Source organism: Hippichthys cyanospilos, chromosome 11 (genome assembly GCF_059441005.1).
Source record: "Hippichthys cyanospilos isolate Australia breed blue-spotted pipefish chromosome 11, RoL_Hcya_1.0, whole genome shotgun sequence".
NCBI lineage: Eukaryota > Metazoa > Chordata > Actinopteri > Syngnathiformes > Syngnathidae > Hippichthys > Hippichthys cyanospilos.
This window is the reverse complement of record NC_142379.1, coordinates 4,549,927-4,570,013: the sequence shown is the minus strand read 5'-3', so window position 1 is coordinate 4,570,013 and position 20,087 is coordinate 4,549,927. Positions and strand designations below refer to the sequence as shown.

Below are 20,087 nucleotides of genomic sequence, written 5' to 3'. Positions count from 1 at the left end.
TATTCTAGTACATTTAGTCTTAGTTCGGTTTTTTTTTAATCTACTTTGATTTTCCATATCAGTCATGTTTAAACAGTTGCTTTATTCTGAGTGCCTGACTTTCAAATAAATTTTTACCGCTGGGAAAAAGGAATCACTTGATATATTTTTGGTCCTTTAGATGTCACTCTTGATCCAAAGGTGCTGTGGATTTTTTATTATTTTTCCATTGCATTAGCCTTTATCTTGAAACCAAAAGTGCCATCTAGAGGAGCAAAAAAACATCACAAGTGGTTCAATTTTTGTTTACAAAAGTTTATCCATCCATGACACACTTTACAGTTATCAGTCAGGAGTTTATTGAAGAAACAAATTCATTTAAATTTTAAAATTCTCCTGAGACTCAGCCTATTCACGTCTCTACTGTTGCTTTGTTTTTGGTCTATGTCTTTGGACTCATTGGATCGACGCTATTGAGTCCTATTGTGCTCAAAAGAGGACATCATGGCATGCCTCATGTGTTTTGGTGGTCTCGTTGAAACAAAACGGACACAACATCGGGCACAAAAGATAAGGTTGGGTCTCAGGGGCATAAAAAAACAACACAAAGGTTCACTGAACCGAGAGCAAAAATATGTAATACACAAAACAAATGGTGGGTGATAGTAATATTAAAACTACACAAAACTTTCCTTTTAGTCGTCTAACCCACAGACAAGTGAATAGCTAGAGCGGCAGCACCCCCTTGTGGCCTCGTTGCTCATCGGCAGCACTTGGAAAACTTGACACACTTATCACAAAACGACAGCGACAAGTCCAGAAACAAAATGGAGGACGCGCTTCATTTGGCGACGGCCGGCTCCTCCTCAGGCTCAGGCTCAGGCTCAGGCTCAGGCTCAGGCTCAGGCTCAGGCTCCGGCTCAGGCTCCGCCTCCATCTCAGGCTCGTCCTCGGGGTAGAGTCTGCAGTACTTGTCCACCATGACGTCCAGGTCAGGTTTGACGTGCCCGTTGACGTTGAGCACGGCGAGGCTGCGGTTCCACAGCTTGGCGGGCACGGCGTCCAGGTACGCCCGCAGCCGGCTGTCGGCGCCCTGCTGCTCGTCCATCCTGAGCACGGGCAGCGTGGAGAGCACCTTGAGGAAGGCGTTGACGTTGGGGAAGAACTTGATGTCGGGCAGCTGCAGCGTCTCGTGGATGGTGGTGGGCAGGCGCACCTCCTTCCCGCGGTGCTTCCACTTGATGCGCCAGCAGTGCAGCTCGGCCGCCAGCGTGTCGGGGTTGGGGAGGTCGGCGCGGTACACGTCGGCGGAGTTCTCCTCGCTGGTGTTGAACTTCATCTGGCCCATGATGGCGGGCACCAGCGACAGGCACTTGAGGGCTTTGAGGTTGACCTCGGAGAACATCTCCTCCACTTCCTGCATGACGCTGTGGATGATGGGCAGCGTGACGTACTCGCGGTAGTACGCCTCCGCTTGGATCTCGCTCACGTCGGAGGCGCGCTGCCTCTGAGCGAAGAGGCGGGGCACGCGCACGGGGATCTCCATGGAGGAGGCCATGCTGGCGGCCTCCTCGTACCAGAACTCGTGGTACACGTCAATGTTGTCGTTGACCTCCACCAGCGAGTGAATGACGGCCGTGAGGCTGTTGGCGGCGCAGAAGGCGTCCGCCGTCTCCCCCTGGAGGTTCCGCCCGAAGGCCCGGGTGAAAGTGAGCACGCTCTTCAGGACCACGGCGGTCATCACCATCTCAAAGTCGGCCAGGGTCTCGGCCAGGGAGTAGGCGGCGCCCGCCTCCGCCTCTCGGAAGGCGCCGTCGCCGTTCCGGTGCACGGCGTCCAGGCAGGCCACGAGCGGCGGCAGGATGTCCAGGAGCACGTCGAAAACGTTGTGCTGCTCGGTCCAGTTGTCGGCGCAGGCTTGACGGAGCGCCGCCGCCTTCTCCTCGCTCTTCTGGTAGTGGGCCGAGATGCAGTCGTCCAGCAGGGCCCGCGCCGGGGCGCTCTTGAAGAAGGCGGCCAGCCTCCTGAACGTCTCCATCAGAACCTGCACGTTGGGGAAGGGCAGACTGTTGGCCAAGTGGATGTTGAGCGCCATACGGGAGCAGGGCATGTAGAGGGCCAGCGGGTACTTCTCCATCAGGAGCACGGCCACCGCCTTCATCTTGGTGGCCGACGCCCCGGTCACTTTGTGCGCCTGCCCGCGGCAGTCCTCCATGACGAGCCCCCAGCGCTCCGTCAGCTGCGCCTCCAGACGCTCCACCAGCGCCAGCTCGTCGCCGTCGAACGGCACGAAGTCCAAAAACTCCTCGCGCAGGACGTTGTGCTGGTTGACGAAGCGCAGGAAGAGCGGCAGGTGCTTGTCGCCGCCAAAGTCCACCAGGTCGTCGGTGACCAGCGCGAAGAAGCGGCCCTCCCGGGCCTCCATCAGCACCTCCTCCCTCACCGTGTTCTCGCACACGTCCAGCAGCTGGCCCAGCTGCGCCGAGGAGAGGAACTCGCCGTTGACGGGCGTGGCCTCGAAGCGCTTCCTCAGGGCCTGGTCTCCGGCGTGCATGCGGTACTCCAGCAGCGCTTGGAAGTTGTTGGACACGCTGTCGCCGTCCAGAGCTTTGAAGGTCTCCAAGGCGATGCGTTGCTTGGCCAGCGTCAGGATCACCTCAAAAAGGGAGCGCAGGTAATCGCGCAGGTGCTTCTCCTCCGCCGACATCTGCGGCTCGTCTGGGACCGGGTCTTCCACGTCTTTTCGGGACTTCTCGGCAGAGGCCGCCACTGAGGAGTTAAGACGAGATGTTTCACTTGCTAGCTGCCTAACTGCTACTTTAAAGGGGCCCCATGATAAGAAAGTTACCTTTTCGGGGATCTTACCCATGCTGCAATGTTGTTTTCTCACCCTAAACACTCCCAAAGAATCATTTTCCCTTTTTGATTCTTTTCACAGCTAGACGATCAACGTCAGTAGTAAATAATTTACTCACGGGTGGAACTTTTGTTATGAATACTGGGTTCCCACGGGGAAAGATTTGATATAAGGAACGCGTGTCTGTGAGAGTGATCTTTAAACACGGTTTTGCATTTTAATGTCGGTAAAATGTCTGTTTTGGGCTTCTTCGTTCACTCTGCGACCCTCGTGAGGATAAGAGGTCAAGATGGACGCTTTGTGGCCGGCGGCCTTGAACGACATCATAAAGGGGGTGTGGCAACCACAGGGTAACGAGACGTTTCACTTCCTGTTTGGAAATGTCAGTATCATAAAACTCTTATTTCATGAGAAATTAAGTGGCCAAAATAATAACCACGATTATTTTGGTCAATTTTGAAATCACGATTATTCCTCATGTTTGGGCCAACATGTCTATTTATTGCCCTTCTTTTATAAAAACGATATATAAACAGTATATAAACTAAAGAAAGCAAACCGTTTGTTCTTAAGACAGGAGTTGTCTCTTCAGTGGTTTGGGTTTGCGGTGACAGACATGGAACAAGTAAAACCATGCCTCAATGTTTGTTTGAAGCCTATGTGGAAAAAATTTTTAGCCAAAAATGTTTTTAAATAAAAAAAAAAAAACCCAACAACTTACATCGTCTTTCCCGGATTCGTCTTAGGTCCTCCTCCGTCTGAAACCACAAGGAAGATTCCACATTAAGAAGTTGATTTGACTAAAGTTGCACACAAGTTTTTCTCACTTACAAGTTCTTTGATCTGCTTGCGGTGCTTCACGCGAGGATTCGTCAAGTGGCTGGTAAGATCGAAGATGGTAGGAATGGCCGTATCCTTTAAAACCGTCCTGTAGGGGCTCTGACGCAGGATTCACAATTTATGCACTTTTTCACAAGCCATCATAAATTCTTCAAACCTTCGCTAATTGCAAGCGACAAAACAAACCCGAGGATTTTATTTGACTATTGAGAAATTTATTGAAGTGGGGAAAAAACAGGGCAGATGGTTTGAATGATTATTTTAGCCCAGCGGTGTCAAAAGTATGGCCCGCGAGGAGGTTTAATCCAACCCGCAAGATGATTGCATGAAGTATTAAATAGCACCAAACCATTAGTCCGCTGTCTATAGAGTGGTACTTCTACCTGCAAAATTAATTGGTTCTGGAAGTAATTTCGTATCATGGTTTCATAAATAGAGCCATTTTTACATGTAAATAACCCCAAGCCCCCTAAAATGCTCCTAAACCCTTTAAATTAATCATATTAATTTTAGCAGTTGACAATATGAGTGCAGTTCACTTGATTGCCTTGAGACGGTGCTGGTGTGGTGGTGATGCGTTCAGAGAGACACCTTTTTAGGATGTTTAGTTTGTATGTTTTTATTTGACTGTTCCAGCGATCTAGGAATCATTTACGAGTCCACAGGAGCAATAATAATATTTTGGGGGATTATTTTGAGCATGTGAGTTTACTTAAATTTAGTTTGGGGTCATGCAAAGTGCAAGCGCTCGTGTCTCGTATTACATGCGAACAATGTCGCCTTTCGTATCCAGAATTTTGTCTGTAAATCTTCAAATAATCGACATTGTTTTTAATATACATGCATGATTTTACCTGCCCGACCAACTTGAGGATAGATTTTCCTCCATGCGGCCACTGAGCTAAAATGAGTTTGACAACCCCATTTTAGCCTTTTCTTTAAGCGTTGTAGTTTGAACGTGTGTTATGTACACCCTGCCAGCTTTTATTTCCAAACATTATAAAAACTTCCATAGATGTGCCCAAAGAATTACAAGCATACACGAGGAACTCACCGTTTTGTGCACCAGAGCAGGGTCAAAATGTTTGGCGCACAATCTGTAGTGCTTGTTCAACTGATCGGCAGTTTTGGCCTCCAGGTCCGCCCTGCGGCAGTTTTCCACCCAGATTCGACATCTGCAAGTATACAACAATTTACTGAAGACATTTGAGACAGGGAATACATTCTTGGTTTACTGCATCCTGACACAGGACGTTTCTTAGTTAGGAAAGCATGGAAGATAATAACAGTGGTCTCTCGTAGATTTTCTCCTATATCATCACACTCACAAATATTGATTGATTTGTGGGATGTCAAAGTGACAATAAGGAAGAACATGAAAGCAAAAAATTCTGGAGTTGAGTTCTTGCTGTTTGCGTTGCTATGACAACCATTGATGGGGCAAGCCGAGGGTCGCTAATACATTGCTTTCCACCGCCCATTTAAACAGTTTTTTTTTGTTTTGTTTTGTAAATATTCAGGGCACTGTTTTTTTTTTATCTCGTTTCTCTTAACAATATGAAGAGAGGCGATCAAAACCAAACTTGACAGCACTTTGAGAAGAGCTACTTGAAGGTAGGTTGTGATTCTGATCTCCGATGCATCATCTTTGCGGATGTTTTAAAAATCATATGCATAAAATTGCAATGCTTGTTCAAACAGATGAGAGAATTGTAATCCTGGGTTGTGAAAATGGACCACGCGCGACGTGTTTACACGCCAACAATTATTTCTCTCCTCAAAGTGATTACTCTTCTATTGACTGCTAAATAAGACTTTTTTTTCATCTTACCTCTCGGGGTCCCTCGGAAAGCGAAAAAAAGCCAAATCCGACTGTGTACTCTTCCTTGTGCAGTTCGGGGCCGCGCAAAAATTTGGCATGTTTCAAGCTAATTCGTTAGCTAACTCGGCTACTACGCTTACGCTCGACCAACTTTGTTATCTTTTGAAAAGTCGTTTCGTTTGGAAACTTAAATCTGTCAACCGAACAGGCCACGACTGGCTGCATCTAACAGGACAACGTTCAATAAATAAATATAATAGTTCACAATCGTGCCATTTGACGATTGTTGAATATCTAGAAGCGCCCAATTGCGGACAGATCCTTTCACCCTACCCCGCCTGTTGATTGGACTATGAATAAAATGCAGCCGCAGTCATTGGATGAGTCTACAGCGCATTGACCAATCACAACACAGCTAAACGCTCTTCTCGTTTACGTATATGTGCGTCACAGAATCGCAGGGTTTCTCGGCACCTACCGGCGATAGATGGCTGTTGACGTGTGCAAAACGTTTGGCTTTTTGTTTGATCCTTTGATAGATGCACGAGACCGGTTCGAAAACACAAAGAATACACTACTCCTGGACGCTTAAAAAACTTAAAAATAATTAGACAGGCAGGCATCGACGGCTCGTTGGTCTAGGGGTATGATTCTCGCTTAGGGTGCGAGAGGTCCCGGGTTCAAATCCCGGACGAGCCCACTCTTTTGACTCCGAAAGAGAAGGGAGGGAGAGGGGGTAATCACGTGATAAGACCTGGTTACGCTAATGATTTCACCACAATCCTCCGGGCATGTGACCGACGTTGTTTGTAAACGAAGTCAAGAGGCACAAAAAGTCAAAAATAAGTCATTTTCTATGCTTTTTTTTTGTCCTTTCACACAAACTATTAGGGGTACTTCGAGTCGAACGTGAAATTAAAACGTAAAAATTAACGCGGGCTCGTCCGGGATTTGAACCCGGGACCTCTCGCACCCGAAGCGAGAATCATACCCCTAGACCAACGAGCCAAGTAGCGAATTGAGTCATCGTCTAAGTTTATAACCCGTCACATGAAATCGCTGTTGGGTTCAAATAGCTTTCGTTTTTTAAAATTCGCAACGAACAATCATTTATTACAATAACCACAGGCCAAGAACCGCGTTCCTGCAGTAAAATAGCTTCAATATGACATACTATTTTCAAAGAACAGGCATGTACTCTATACGTATTTTGTGAATGGGACTCAAAAAAGACACACAGAGCATTTCAATTAACTTCTTTTTATATATCATACATAAGACTGTCTTAATATAATACAAAGGGCATTGTCATAAACACAGCAAAGTCTTGACTAGATCTTACAATCTGTGGATACATGGACTTATCCTTTTTCCCCCATGCTGTTCAATTCTATAGTGCATGTTGCATGTACAAAAAAAAAAGAGAAGAGTGAAAAAAAACGTGAAGTATAAAAAAAACAAAAACAAAAAAAACAAAACAAAAAAAAATCAATCCAAATTAAATAAGAGGACTTCCACTTCTGCTGGGTGTTCAGATATGTCAACAATAATGTTTGTGTCCAACCCACAAACGGAACAGGCGTATGAAAGATGGAACCTTATTTTATATATATAATTCATTTTTTTTTTCAATTCACCATGTGCTTCTCATTGAACCAAAAAAGTAAGGTTTGTGATGTACATGCACTTACAATATACCCTGTGAAAATTATTAAGGTTTGAAGATCTAGCGTTCCCTGTTTGATTCAAACCCTACCTCATAGTGTTGTCCTGATGCAGTCAAGTTTTTGCCACTAAGAAAAAACAGGAGTTCCTGCCCCAATGAATGGTCATCCAATTTGACAAACATAATCAACATACCAGCAGGAGCAAGGTAGTGAGTTCTATACTTCCTTTATTAAAAAAATATAAATATATACATAAATTCTATTTCAACTATTAAAAAGGGGCTGCATTTCATGACAACTGCTCTAAATAAGAGGTCAATCAGCATGATCGGAAATATAGGCGCACACTTACGAGTCACTGCAGTCAAATTTTTTTGTCTTTTTCAACTCTTTATTTTTGGAATGTTTAGTACCGGTACGAGTTGTCGGCGATCAAAACGGACGGCCGACGTGTCCAAAGATCTCAAATTCGGCGAGGGCGTGAACAAAAATGATTGCAAACTTGCAATTAACCTTGACATCCAGATAAAATCCCCCCCCCCCCCCCCCCCCCCCCCCGGTTCTCGATATAGGTAGCTTTACATTGATGTTTAATGGGAGCGTGATTTGGCGTATGGGATTTTTTTTTTTTCCATCAAAAATGACATACCAGCATGACGTGTGTGTGTGTATGTGTGTGTGTGTGCGGCCTGTCGCCCGTTTTGACAGGTAGCCGCGGGCAGGTTGTCTCCTCTCTAATTTCAAAGCTGGTTAAAATGGGAAAACGGAAAGGGGAAAAAAGAAGAAAGAAAGAAAGCACTTCAAAATCCCTGATGTAAAAGAAAAAAAAAACTAAGTAAAAACAAACAAACCAAAAAAAGTAATGTTTCGAGGACATGCGTGTGTCTGCCCAGGCAAGAAAACATGAGATGGCGGGCTTCCCTTTGAACAAGACAACAATCAAGGGGATGGCGCCCTTTACCAACTACAACATCATACCATTCAACACAATTATCCAAGTTGACCAAATGTATGAAAGGCAGCAAAAACCCTTTGAAATAGTATGTAGGATGGGGCAGAAAAAAAAAAAACAATCAAAATGGAAAAAAAAAAAAAACTGGGGAAAAAAAACAACACAGAAATAGAACGCATAAGTCTCCTTTTTTTTGGCGATTTTTTTCTTTTTTTTTAAACCACCATCAGCTATCTTGCTACTCCGGAGCCTGCAGAGTAACTACCAGATTCTCTAAACATATTGACAATTTTTTTTTCATCTTTAAATGACTCCCAAAATAACCTACCAATCAATATGGAAACAGATTTGGTAAAAGGTGGCTAACAAATGTGGCCAGAGTGTACACAATAATAGCCTGAACAACACTCTCCAGTTTTGCTAATATATATATATATATATATATATTGCAGCTGTTTGTGTTGACGCTCTCGTCAACGTGTGGTGAACTGCTACATTATTGGTTACAGACACCTAATATGCTATAAAACAACTGCTTTGGTATAAAAACATATCCAAAGGGAAAATAAATTCTTGTAAAATTCACAGCATAATTTGAGGACAAAAAAGGCAGTCACTTAACTCTTTTTTTTTTTTTTTTTTCTTTGTTTGTTTCCATGGTGTTTTTTGGGATGGAGAGACTTGTGCAGGTGGTACGGATGAGGAACTACATGCAAAAATATCAGGAAATGTAATTTGAAAAAAAAAAACAAAACAAAACAAAACAAAAAAAAAGGTCGACTGGGATAAGTTCTTTCCACTGCAAAAAGCCTTAACCGGTGACTAATATATATATATTTTTTTCTCAAGGAAGTCATGTTTAGGAGGTTGTTGTGTACAATAAGACCCTGTTATGTGGGGCCCTGCTGAAGAAAGAAATCTGTCGAGAAAGGCCTCAAATTACCATTCTTATTTACTTTTTTTTTTCTAAAATGTTTTCAAGAATTAAGGGCTGTCTAGAGAGAAAAATAGAGAAAAGCCATCTTAATTCAAAATGATAATGTCCAGCTCCATCCCCAGTCCAAGTCCATGAGTCATAAGGCCAAAGGGTTATCTCCAACCAGCCGCCGGCGGTATTCCTTCCGCTGCGCTCGCGTGGCCGCAGCTCACGCCGCCATTTTTTTCCCGGGAGGGGCTCGGGGGGCGTCGCTCTCCTCCGACCCGCTCGGCGTCTGGATCCGCCCGTTATCCGCCCGCGCCCGGCCAGCACACGCTTATAGGGAACTCCGCTGTCATGTCGAGTTACACAACACCGACTGAGCCACCGACAAGAAATATCACCGCAAAAAAAGGAAAGGAAAAAAAAAAGAAAGAAAGAAAGAAAAAAAACCTCGCCCTCTTCGAGCTACAGGATTTACAAGCAGCTTCGTGGCGTGACATTTTGCTTGAGGGGGGGTGGGGGGCGGGCAAAATAATGACAAAGCAGTGGAACAGTGATGTCAGGCGAGCATCCCGCGGCCTAAACTTTGCTGTGAAATGCTCCTCTTTGCCACATAATACCGTACGGTGGTGAAATGGTAAGATGGATGTCTCAATCTCACTATGGTTATTCCGCAGTATTACTTTGTGCCTAATGGTCGCAAAAGAAAAAACGGATGACAATTACATAGATACTTCTTCTTCCGAACAAAGGGTTTGTTTGTTTTGTTTTTCTCTGTAGTAGCGGTTCAGTGATATCTCCCTTCTGACGTGAGCAGCTTTGATTCTCAACACACCTTGTAGTAAAAAACACCACCTTAAAAATGACGCACAGGGGGTGGGGTGGGGGGGACACACAGCCAAAAAGTCAGCGCAGTCACGAGCTGGCCATGGAACTCTGCTGCACACACACTCCAGTCATCGGAGACTCCTCCCGGTCCATGCCCTGCCTCATGCTCAGGTGGCCCTCGGCCAGGTAGTGGCCGGGCCCCGTGTTCGTGCCCATGGAGAAAGCGGGGTGCGCCGCCATGCCCGTCTCCTGCCGTGGGTTCGAGAAGGCACCTAGCCCCATGCTCAGCCCGCCGTTCTGACCAAAGTCCAGCGCTCCGGCGGGCAAGTGGCGCAGCTGGTAGGCCTGGTTGCCGTGGTTCCCGGTGGAAGAGGAAGATGTCGAGGAAGAGGAGGCGGAGGAAGACAGGGAGGTCATTGACAGATGGCCGTGGACCACCTCCATGGAGTCCTGGGTGGACGAGCTGTGCGTCGGGGAGGTGTAGTGGCGCGGGCGCGGCCTCGTGGCCATCATGGGCCCGTGGTGGTGATGAGCGTGGGAGTGGGGATGCAGGGCCTTGGGATGCTGGGGGGGCACGTGGAAGGTCGTCTCCTGGACTGGGTGGGTCTCGCCCGTCACCGACTCCGGTGCGACGCCGCCTCCCCACACCAGCGGAGGCGGGTAAGGCTGTCGAGCCTGCTGGCAAACACAAGCGTGGACGGGCGTCATGTGATGTTCAGGGGAAGAAGATGCCTTACTGTTTTCCAAATCAACAATGTCGTGTAGAAGAATGCGGTTTTCGAATCGCGGGGGGGGGGGGGGGGGGGGGGGTGCTTCATTTCAGTCATTAGGTCGGCTTCATTAATTTTTTTTTTAGTCACTGATATTGTGTCCAGAAATGATAAGTGCTTTAAGTACGATCAACTTGTTTATGTTTTCATGTAAAACTTAAACCCAAAGATTTGTTTGCATTATTTTTGTAACTGACGTTTCACTTACTGACTCTTTATCACGCCACTTGTTTGGTTGAACTTATAAAAGATGGGAGGACAAAGTGTTTAGTAACAGAAGATAAACTGTCTCTCGGGTTCGTTACTTAAATACAATGGTTTGCACTATTTTTAAAATATATTTATGCATGTATTTTACTTTGGAGTCAGCCAGTTCTCCCTGGATCATCTCCAGTTGGGCCAAAACGCTGCAGATGGCTGCCTGTGTTTATTAGTTCTTTCAAAGATTCTGCATTTATTTTTGTTGTCAAGTTATGAAATGGTCTTACCCTGCCTCTCTAAGACTTTATTTCGTCACTAATCCCAAACTGTGGAATGATCTGCCGGTGCATATAAGACAAGCCACTCCTGCTTTGAAATTCAGTTTTACTCCTTGGCTTTCAAAACAGTGTATTTTAGCCCCTATTCTCATCTTATTTTTAAATGATATCTTTAAGTTGGCTTTTGTGTCATGATTTTGATTTATCTGCAGCACTTTAATTCAGCTGCTAATTTTTTTTTTTTAGGTTTTCTATAAATAAATTTGAGTTGACTATGAAGTATTGTACAATCCTCATAGTGGATAATTGCCTTTTAAATGTCATAATAGGTGAGGTCAAGGAAAAGGAGGCAGCCTTCCCTTACGGGGGGCTGTAACTTGTTTAACCCCTTATCGGGACGCTAGAAAGTCAAGGCAACACCACAAATGATTCATGTTAGAGTTGCGACCTGTGGGCAGAGGCTGTCTCCATCAATGGCTGGCATGGCAGTGCCAAAATGTCCTCCACTGTGTAAGTGGTGATGGGTAGGGTCCGATCTCGCTCTGCCACTGGTGCTTGTTCCAGAGGAGCCTCCTAAAGAAGTCACCGCCAGTGTTACTGCGCTGCCGCCTACCCACATGCTTGCCAATTTTAAAGCGTTCCTTCTCTGTGGCCCCGTACCTGAACTAGAGGAGGTGCTGGAAGTGGTTCCTGAAGACTGGGACTGCTCCAAGGCGGGGCTGGTCGACACGCTGCTGCTCGTATTGGTCCCCTCGTCCGCCGTCTTCTTGAAGAAGCTGTGCTGCAGGGCATAGTAGGGCTGGATGCGGCTCTTGGGGTCGTAGTCCAGCATCCGCAGGATCAGGTCCTTGAACTTCAAGTAGTCTGCGACGGCGTGGCCGGACTCGCCCGCCCGCCGGCCACCCGGACCCCCTGTCTCCACGCCCAGGATGGAGTGGAGCTTCCGCGAAGCTGGAGGTTTATACTGGGAAGCAATTGAGAAAAAAAATAGTTATTCACACACTTTTATTAGGATTCGGAACTTCAATAGAGACAGCAGCTTACCCTTTTGCCATCTTTGGTCTTTTTAACACTCCATGTACCATCTGAAAGCTTCTCAAAAAACTTTCTGGCTTTTGGGGCTAGGTCCATTATATGATTAGGTGGGATGCCAAGAACCTCCACAATTTTGTTCATCTGGTCCACCTGAGAAAGTCAACAAAAATCAGGCTAAACTCCTTTCGCATTAGTCCTACTGTAACAGGAAAACAGCTAAATACGTGAGTGAGCGTGACGAAAAAGTTAAAAAAAGACAGACCTTTTTGCCTATTGGTAGCATTTAGTGAGCGCATGCACCCCTTCACTTAGCAACATGATTCAGCTGGCAAGCCGATTATGCAACCTAATCGGTTATTTGTTCAACTTTAGAGTTTTGAGAGTGATCATATTAAGTTTGACAACACCCAACTATATATACATATATTCCTAAACAGGATTCTCCAAGTACCCACGGTTGATCCCTCCATTAAGGAAAGTCAACATTCTGGTCATAAAATCACTTCAAAACATCATAGGATGTCTTAAAGGAAGACAGTTATTCTATAATGGCGGGAGAGAGCAATTTGCAGGCACATGCAAATGGTCGGCGTAATTATGAAAATACAATATGACCTCAAAATGGCTCCTTTTATCAAATAAATTGTGGTGAAAAAAAAAATGGAAAAACATGTGAGTTCTATTAAAATGGCATAAAAGGATGAAACATTTTAAGCATTTTTGTCTGCGTCTACTGCTACGATTGAACTTTCTGACTTCATTTTATGAGACTTCAAAGTGATACGCTCTATAGTGATATGGCCACTTGTGTCAACGTGGCGTTTGCGCTAATTGTCCCCACTATACCTCATTGGCTCCACTGAAGAGAGGCTCTCCTGTATGCATCTCCACCAAGATGCAACCCAAGGACCACATGTCGATGGCCAGGTCATAGGGCATTCCTAGAAGGACCTCTGGGGATCGGTAGAAGCGACTCTGGATATACTGGTATATCTGCACAAAGGAAGGAACGCACATTTTTTTTGTTGCTGCACTCAAATCCAGCGCACGGTGATGACAGTGGAGGATTAAGGTACCCTTTGTCCCAGCTGGCACGAGCTGCCAAAGTCCACTATTTTGATGGCGCTCCTCTTGGGGTTGCAGAGGAGGATGTTCTCGGGCTTCAGGTCACAGTGGATGATGCTGAGCTCGGGCGTGGCCAGGAATAGCAGCGCAGTGCATAGCTGCTGGGCGAACTTCCGGGTGAGGTTGAGCGAGACGCCGCGGAAGTTGGTATTTCGTAGCAGGTCGTACAGGTTATATGAAAGCATCTCAAACACGAGGCAGAGGTGGTTCCGAAACATGAAGTGACGCTTCAGGTGAACTGTGGGAATAATACATTGTGTTTTGGTTAGCTGTGTCACAATCAGTTTTAATGGCGTGAACGCGAGGGTTAATTACCAATGTAGTATTTCATCTCGGTGTCATGTTTGTTCATAAGCTCTAGGAGGCGCACTTCAATTTGGGCTTGATTGAGGAAAGCTTTCTTGTTCTTGATGATCTTAATGGCAACCCATTCTTGCTCTGCTCGGTCATATGCTTTCACAACCTAAAAACAGGGACATTCGACGGCCGGCTAAAGTTAGATTTCCATGACGACAGTTCAAATATTAAAAATAGCCGACGACTTACTGTTAGGTAACAAATACGCAAAGTTAATACTCTCATGTGTTCCGCGGCAGTGCCCACCTGTCCAAATGATCCTTTTCCAATCAAGGAATCAATCTCATATCGGTCCATCCACTTCTCCCCATTCTTGACGATGTAGTCGTAGTTATCATCGTCATAGCCATCATTGAAGACCTTCCTTTCTTTTTTGTGACTGGAGTCTTCGCCCTGACCTTGTTGGTGCCGCCGCTTCTTTTTTGCATAATACACCTAGAGCGATGAAAAAGAATGTTTAGGGATAAAAAAGTGGGCGACAAAGACAGACATTCGATATTCATGTCCTTTCAGAACGTGCTCACTGACCTCATTGATGTGTTTGTATGTTTTGATAAGGTCAATGGAGAGCTTCCTCAGGGGAGCTGAAGTTGGGTCACGAAAGCACTGGGGCATGTGCCTCTGAAGTGTCAAAAATGTTACATAACAGATCATGAATGACACGTTTGTCCTCTCGTCAACAATTCAAACAGCACGGCTATCAAACGGCTCCTTAAAGCAAACTCCGCGAGCATCGGATGTGTCCGAGTACCTGATTGGCAGTGAGCTGTGTCGTCTGGTCGCTGTACGGCAAGACCGTAACAGATTGGTCAGTGCTTGGCTGGTGGCGCTCACTGTACTGCTGGTGCGTATGGGGCATTGGAGCAGCCATCTGAAGACCAGCAGTGTGTAAAGAAAAAGAGGGCGCAAGCCGGACAGACGAAGGTTTGCATGCTGAAGTCTCTCCTCCTGCAACACATTAGCACCTTGCCTTGAGTCGCAGCGCCAGCAAGATATACGATCAAAACAAAGAAACTCATCATGACATTATGTCATCAGAACGCGGAGGAGTAGCATGTACTTTTACACTGTGCAAAACAATTGTGAGCTGTATTATTAGATTAACTATTCATTTTATTTTCAAACAGGTGAGCAAATCTCTTCACGAGTTATTCAATTAGAAAATATGCAAAAATGAAATGCGTGCAAACTAATGTTTACATGTCTTGATCAGTTTGATATCTCAACTGATAATTATGCTGAGCAAAAAGAGGAGAGTAACATGTAAAATGCAATATAGCCACAATATTAACACATTGAGTTTAAAACATAAAAACGAATGAGTGAATTAAATTCTATTGATTGTGTGAGTAATATGTGAGGAGAAAAAGGGAGCGCATGAGCAGGCTTCAGAGTAAAAAGGGGTGAAAAGAAAGGCCCGGCATACTGTACAGTGAATCATCCTTCATTTTAAGGCAGAAGGAATGAAAAAAAATATGAAATAGCATGTTGAGCTATCAGCATCTCTCAGCACCCAACACAATTCACCAGCGCTACACAGTAACCACTATTCAGAATCCCAGCAACAGCACCTAATTAGCATAGCCTATCACCACAGAGATACAGCGTGATTTGGCAAGCCCATCAACGCACAGGCCAATCACAACGCAGTATGCAAATAGCCTACTTTTGTTGCCAGGGCAGAGCGGCTCCCATTTTCCAATGAGAAAACAAGAAATAAACAAGAAATCAAATTGAACTTTGGCACACTTCGACGCCGCTTTCGACACGAGAGGCTGACGGTGGAATAGCTGCACAGCCCCCCAAAAAGCGACGCTCGCTAAGCGAGAGCGTTTCGAAAGCTGACCCAGCGCTGGAGCGCCACGAAATACGCGGCCGCTGACGGCAAGAAAGGCGACGGGCGGGCAAGACGAGAGAGCGCAGGCAAAGGCTTGTATTTAAAGGAACACACAAGGTGTAACACAAGACGCCTTCAGCTGCACTTAAAAATACATAGATGACACGCTACAAATGCCCCGTTTAAATAGAGCGCTCTTTAACATTTATTTGGAATAATTGCACATGTTAGCTTGTCATTTGCCAGCTTAAAAAAAAAAAACAGCACATTTTTAAACCCCTAAAGCACAAGAAGTTGAACAGCAATGCATCTTTGTCCCACATAACAGCGTGATGCAAATTTGGAGAAGAGCACAGCGACAGGGAGGAACTTAACTTCACCGCTTCCCATTAAGTAGAAGAGGATATATAGAGAGAGCTATATAAACACACAACAACTGCTAACCTGGATGCATCTTGTGCAAAAATGTCATATCATCCTGGCAGGAGAGTCCAGCAGACAACCAACTACAAGGAATAAAAGCATATTGTGATCACTACTTTTAAAAATATATTTTTTTTAACGAGACGTCCTCGAAGTTTGAGTCTTGCGTGTTGGACTTGGTGCAACGTCCAGCAACTTCAGATCAAACTTTAAATATAAAGCCTGCTTTGGGATTTATGGGTGAACTACTTAAGTCTGAAAAGTGGCGTTTTTCAGGGCACCATTTTTATTAACAATCACAAGAATTTGTTTTGCTTCTTCAACACCTACCCTTCCTGTAGAAATCAACTAATATTAGGCATGCACAAAGTCAGCTGCACATGCCTCCATTTTTTTTTGGGTGGAAATGATCTTGATTATATCGTTCAGGACTGGCTGCATCTGAACAGTTCCTTCTCTTGCTCAGCAACCCAGAGAGAGGCCTTAGATGTGCACTATATAAAAGCCCATCAGGATGCATTCCAAAACCTTAAATCAGGCCGCAAATATCCATCTATACATGTAATAACGATCGCGGCTGTGGCTGCTGTGGGTCGCGGTGTACTTACAGACGAAGGGGCAGATTTCGTCATGGCTGGAATTTATTTGAACGCATATTCAGTGCTATTCCGGTCTCCTTGCAAACGCGGGTCGTCCTTCCGAGGGGTTTCGCCTTTCGATCCGATCCATCCATCCATCCAGCGGTGGAGGAAAAGGAAGGCTTTAGCTAGTGACGTTGTGCTCAATTGAGCCAGCGGGTTGTTGGGGCCCACTCAGCTGGTTCGTCAACAAGTCAACGTTAACCATTAGCCAAAGGGCTTCGTTGAATTAGCTCTCGGGCGTTAGCAACATTAAGGCGAGTCGACCTCGCACACGCAAAGAAAATCCATTCAATTTTGATTTAAAAATAAAGACGGCGTGCTTCTTGTAAAGCTCGATCGCACAATGACACTGTAATACCGCAGGGTTAATGTTAGCGGTACCAGCATGACTCTCCACACACAGCCGCCCCCTCCTCCTTTTTTTTTTTTTAAGATCGCCGTCGAAATGGAAAATAGTCCTCATTTAACACTTCGACTTTCAGCAACGCAAATGGGTTAGCTAGCCCCGCCATGTAGAGCTACAGTCCCCGGTTCCATTGCCGATTTTTAGACACACACACACAAACGCAATCCACAAAAAGCAGAAGGCTGCGTCCCGTTTATATATATAAAATAAAATAAAAAACAGAAAATAGCAGCCACTCACCTCTGATGGCACGATCTTCATTTAAAGTCCAATAACCTGTATGATGAGGAAACTTATCCAGCTTGAGATTCTCCCCTCCCTTTGCACGGTTAGCGAGGAATGATCACGTTAAATCCGATCCGGCGTCCGTCTTCCGACCGGCAAATGCGAGAATTATTTGCCAGCCAGCTCCAATAAACTCTCCATTTTGGACCGGGGATCGAATATCGGGAGGAACGTTACCATCAGCTGATGACTAGCAACATGCTAGCGTTGACTAGCACGCATAAGTTAGTGGCTAAGCTTTAGCTAGTGCTAGTTGACAAAATGAACGCGGCTAACGTTAGCGACCTGTCCCGGGCTAGCCTCGAGCTAACAATCGTTAGCCCCCGCCGCTAAATAAATGCTACGTCAAAGCGATTTTTACGCAGTCTTTTGTCAAATTCGCCTCGACCTCCTCGAGAGGCGCGACGGCGACGGTGGATTCGGCGTGTTCGCGAGCCCAAACGGACACCGCGTCCTCCGCTAATTCGGCTTTGGAATTTTGTGTCAATTTTCACAAAATGGCGCGCGGTCCAAACCTGCGCAGTGAACCGGCCCGGTGGACCACAGACGCGGACAAGCCGACTTTCGCGGCGGCGCCGCCTAATTATTTCGAGCGCCTTAAAACGTCGGCCTCTTGCTCTTCTTCGCCCGATCCATTAGACGCGTCTCGTTATCCGAAAACGTCAAATGTATATCCACTGACAGCATTATTCCGGCGGGAAGGGAGAAACATTTCAAAAAGACTGAAGCTGGAAGGGGGGGGGGAGAGGGAAAAAAAAACCTCCTGACAAAATGGCGATGCTCTTGCTTGTTGCCATGGCAACTGTCAATCAAACATCCCCAAGTACCCGGATGCACTGGTGACGAAGAAATTGTAACTGCCCGGAAAGGACACAAACTCCTCCGTATTATTTTTTATCTTAATAAGAATTTTGGGGCTTTTGCGTTTTTATTTTATTTTATTTTATTTTATTTTATTTTATTTTATTTTATTTTATTTTATTTTATTTTATTTTATTTTATTTTATTTTTTTTGGGGGGGGGGTGGCAATGTATCGCGCACATTTATCCGACCGACACTTACAAAAGAGAATGTTAACTTTATGTAATAAAAATGGTAATTGCCTTTGCTATTTTTTAAAAATAAAAATACAACTCTAATATTGCAATCAATTTAGGATTTTCCAAAAGTAGGACATAGCACAACTGAGTTTTAAACTAAAGTAATTTTATTTCGTTTGCCTAGTTTGAATTTTTAATTCTTGGGCTTTTTTTTTTTTTTTTTTTAGAGAGAACGTCAAGTCAAAAACTTTGTTTTTCGAGGTTAGTCATGTGACGTCCTGTTCAACTCTGATTGGTGTAACAGACTTCAATTCCACTGTAAACAGAACGTTGAGTAAAATGAACGTAAAATAATAGAAATATTTGCAAATATTTTTTAACCATTCTTCAATTGAATACCTTCCTCGACAAACACAAGAAATTTAATTCCCAAACTGACAAATCTGACCCCACCTTCACAGTTCTACATTAATTTACACTTTTCCCCTCCAATTAAGATTCGCGATAAGGTAAAACCGTGAAGTCGAGGTCGTTGTTTGATTTTTTCCTTGCATAGATATTTTTAATATTATTATTTTATTTATTAATAATTATTTTTATCATGCATTTTTCATTAGTTATTTTTTAAATTATTTTTCATTTGTTATATGTCATTTCATTTATTATGATTTTGGTTAATTATATAAATTGTGAGACTGTAAAACAGCTCACCACACACTTAAGGTAATATACTTCACTTAAGCAGACATGAACAATTTCTTACATCTCTCTTAGAAAAGGAACACTGTATTTTGCATTTTTGAAACATGTATTTGTATGTTTTTGAAACATTTTGAAACATGTTCCAAACATCTAAGACGCCATTTCTTTTGACAAAACTCAATCAACGGGAACTGATGCCAACAATTGTTGCTCAATAGACAATAATTGTTAAGTTGCTCAATATTCTCTGGACTCATTTGTTTGGAAAAAAAAAAATTGTTTGGATGGCATGAATGTACGTACTTTTCACCATTCAGAGATGTGCAAGTTTTCCCTGTCATGGGCACTACCACACTTTCACAAAATCCTTGATTTCCAAAAACTATTTGAAATGTGGACTCATCAGACCACAGTGAATTTAAATTTGCACCAAATCTTTTGCGAAACCTTTCATTGTCGTTGATGCCGTATATGTGCAGTCATAAAGGAAATATTGAACCAATGTTTGCCATTTACAAATGAGAAAGTATTTTTTTGTGTGTGAAACAAATGTTAAAATTATTTCATACAATTTTTATTGCGCAAAAAGAAATGAAACTGCCCGATTTTGGAGTAAGGTAACCTAACCTTGCTTTAAACTTTATTTTTATAGTCCTCATCACCACGAGCCAGAAAAAATATACACGTTGACCGCTAGATAGCAGCAGAGGTTTACCCTGAGTGAAAAGCGAGCACTCACCGGCCGCTTAAATAGGTACACCTGGATAAAAAATAAAATAAATAAAAATACCGGTAATAGCAAAATAACGTTATCAGAAACATTTAGATAAGAGCGAACTATATTAAATGAAATATTGTTTATCTTTATTGTGCAGTTTGATAAATGCTGTCCATATCTGTCTTCTATAAACACAAATATAATTGGTCTCCTACTACACCATCACAGATAATATAAATTAATGTAAAGTACAAAGAAGTATTTTAAAACAGGTTCTACTGCTACTTCGGGATGGCTACTGACGGTTACATTAACATCCTTAAAGAATCCATACATCCACACTGCGTCTTTGGAATGACAAATGGAAAAAAAAATGAGAATATTTGACCTTTTTTTAAAGTTAA

General features: G+C 44.2%; 2 protein-coding genes and 2 non-coding genes across 7 annotated transcripts; 1 reads left to right on the top strand and 3 right to left on the bottom strand.

The window, feature by feature from the left end:
- Nucleotides 1–273: 273 nt before the first annotated feature.
- Nucleotides 274–5,831, bottom strand: thap12b (THAP domain containing 12b). Its single transcript, XM_088426751.1, has 5 exons — nt 5,508–5,831; nt 4,731–4,851; nt 3,668–3,775; nt 3,558–3,594; nt 274–2,748 (listed from the first exon to the last, which is right to left on the bottom strand). The coding sequence occupies exons 1-5, from the start codon at nt 5,594–5,596 to the stop codon at nt 821–823; spliced, it is 2,283 nt and encodes a 760-aa protein (XP_088282877.1). The 5' UTR covers nt 5,597–5,831; the 3' UTR covers nt 274–820.
- Nucleotides 5,832–6,125: 294 nt separating this feature from the next.
- trnap-agg (transfer RNA proline (anticodon AGG)) lies at nt 6,126–6,197 on the top strand. Its single transcript has one exon. It is a non-coding gene; the product is annotated as a tRNA-Pro (tRNA).
- Nucleotides 6,198–6,434: 237 nt separating this feature from the next.
- On the bottom strand, nt 6,435–6,506 carry trnap-cgg (transfer RNA proline (anticodon CGG)). The gene has a single exon. It is a non-coding gene; the product is annotated as a tRNA-Pro (tRNA).
- Nucleotides 6,507–7,716: 1,210 nt separating this feature from the next.
- dyrk1ab (dual-specificity tyrosine-(Y)-phosphorylation regulated kinase 1A, b) lies at nt 7,717–17,975 on the bottom strand. 4 transcript variants are annotated; one of them, XM_088427515.1, is made up of 12 exons: nt 17,178–17,975; nt 15,912–15,973; nt 14,382–14,578; nt 14,159–14,251; nt 13,877–14,065; nt 13,589–13,736; nt 13,225–13,511; nt 12,995–13,141; nt 12,158–12,298; nt 11,774–12,077; nt 11,562–11,686; nt 7,717–10,539 (listed from the first exon to the last, which is right to left on the bottom strand). In XM_088427515.1, exons 2-12 carry the CDS (start codon nt 15,937–15,939, stop codon nt 9,952–9,954), a joined length of 2,247 nt encoding a protein of 748 aa, XP_088283641.1. In that variant the 5' UTR covers nt 15,940–15,973; nt 17,178–17,975; the 3' UTR covers nt 7,717–9,951. The 4 variants fall into 4 exon arrangements, with proteins under 4 accessions (XP_088283641.1, XP_088283642.1, XP_088283643.1 ...); XM_088427516.1 differs by lacking the exon at nt 17,178–17,975 and adding an exon at nt 16,499–16,900; XM_088427517.1 differs by lacking the exon at nt 15,912–15,973.
- Nucleotides 17,976–20,087: the final 2,112 nt, after the last annotated feature.

Bases quoted from the DNA above. Each gene is read 5' to 3' on its own strand.
- thap12b (XM_088426751.1), bottom strand. From the start codon at position 5,596: ATGCCAAATTTTTGCGCGGCCCCGAACTGCACAAGGAAGAGTACACAG. The intron at 4,852-5,507 runs GTAAGATGAAAA...GTATACTTGCAG, and splicing joins TTTCCGAGGGACCCCGAGAG to ATGTCGAATCTGGGTGGAAA. The intron at 3,595-3,667 runs GTAAGTGAGAAA...TTGTGGTTTCAG, and splicing joins GCAAGCAGATCAAAGAACTT to ACGGAGGAGGACCTAAGACG.
- dyrk1ab (XM_088427515.1), bottom strand. From the start codon at position 15,939: ATGACATTTTTGCACAAGATGCATCCAG. The intron at 13,142-13,224 runs GTACCTTAATCC...TCCTTTGTGCAG, and splicing joins CGTGCCAGCTGGGACAAAGG to ATATACCAGTATATCCAGAG. The intron at 10,540-11,561 runs GTCGCAACTCTA...GTTTGCCAGCAG, and splicing joins GAGACAGCCTCTGCCCACAG to GCTCGACAGCCTTACCCGCC.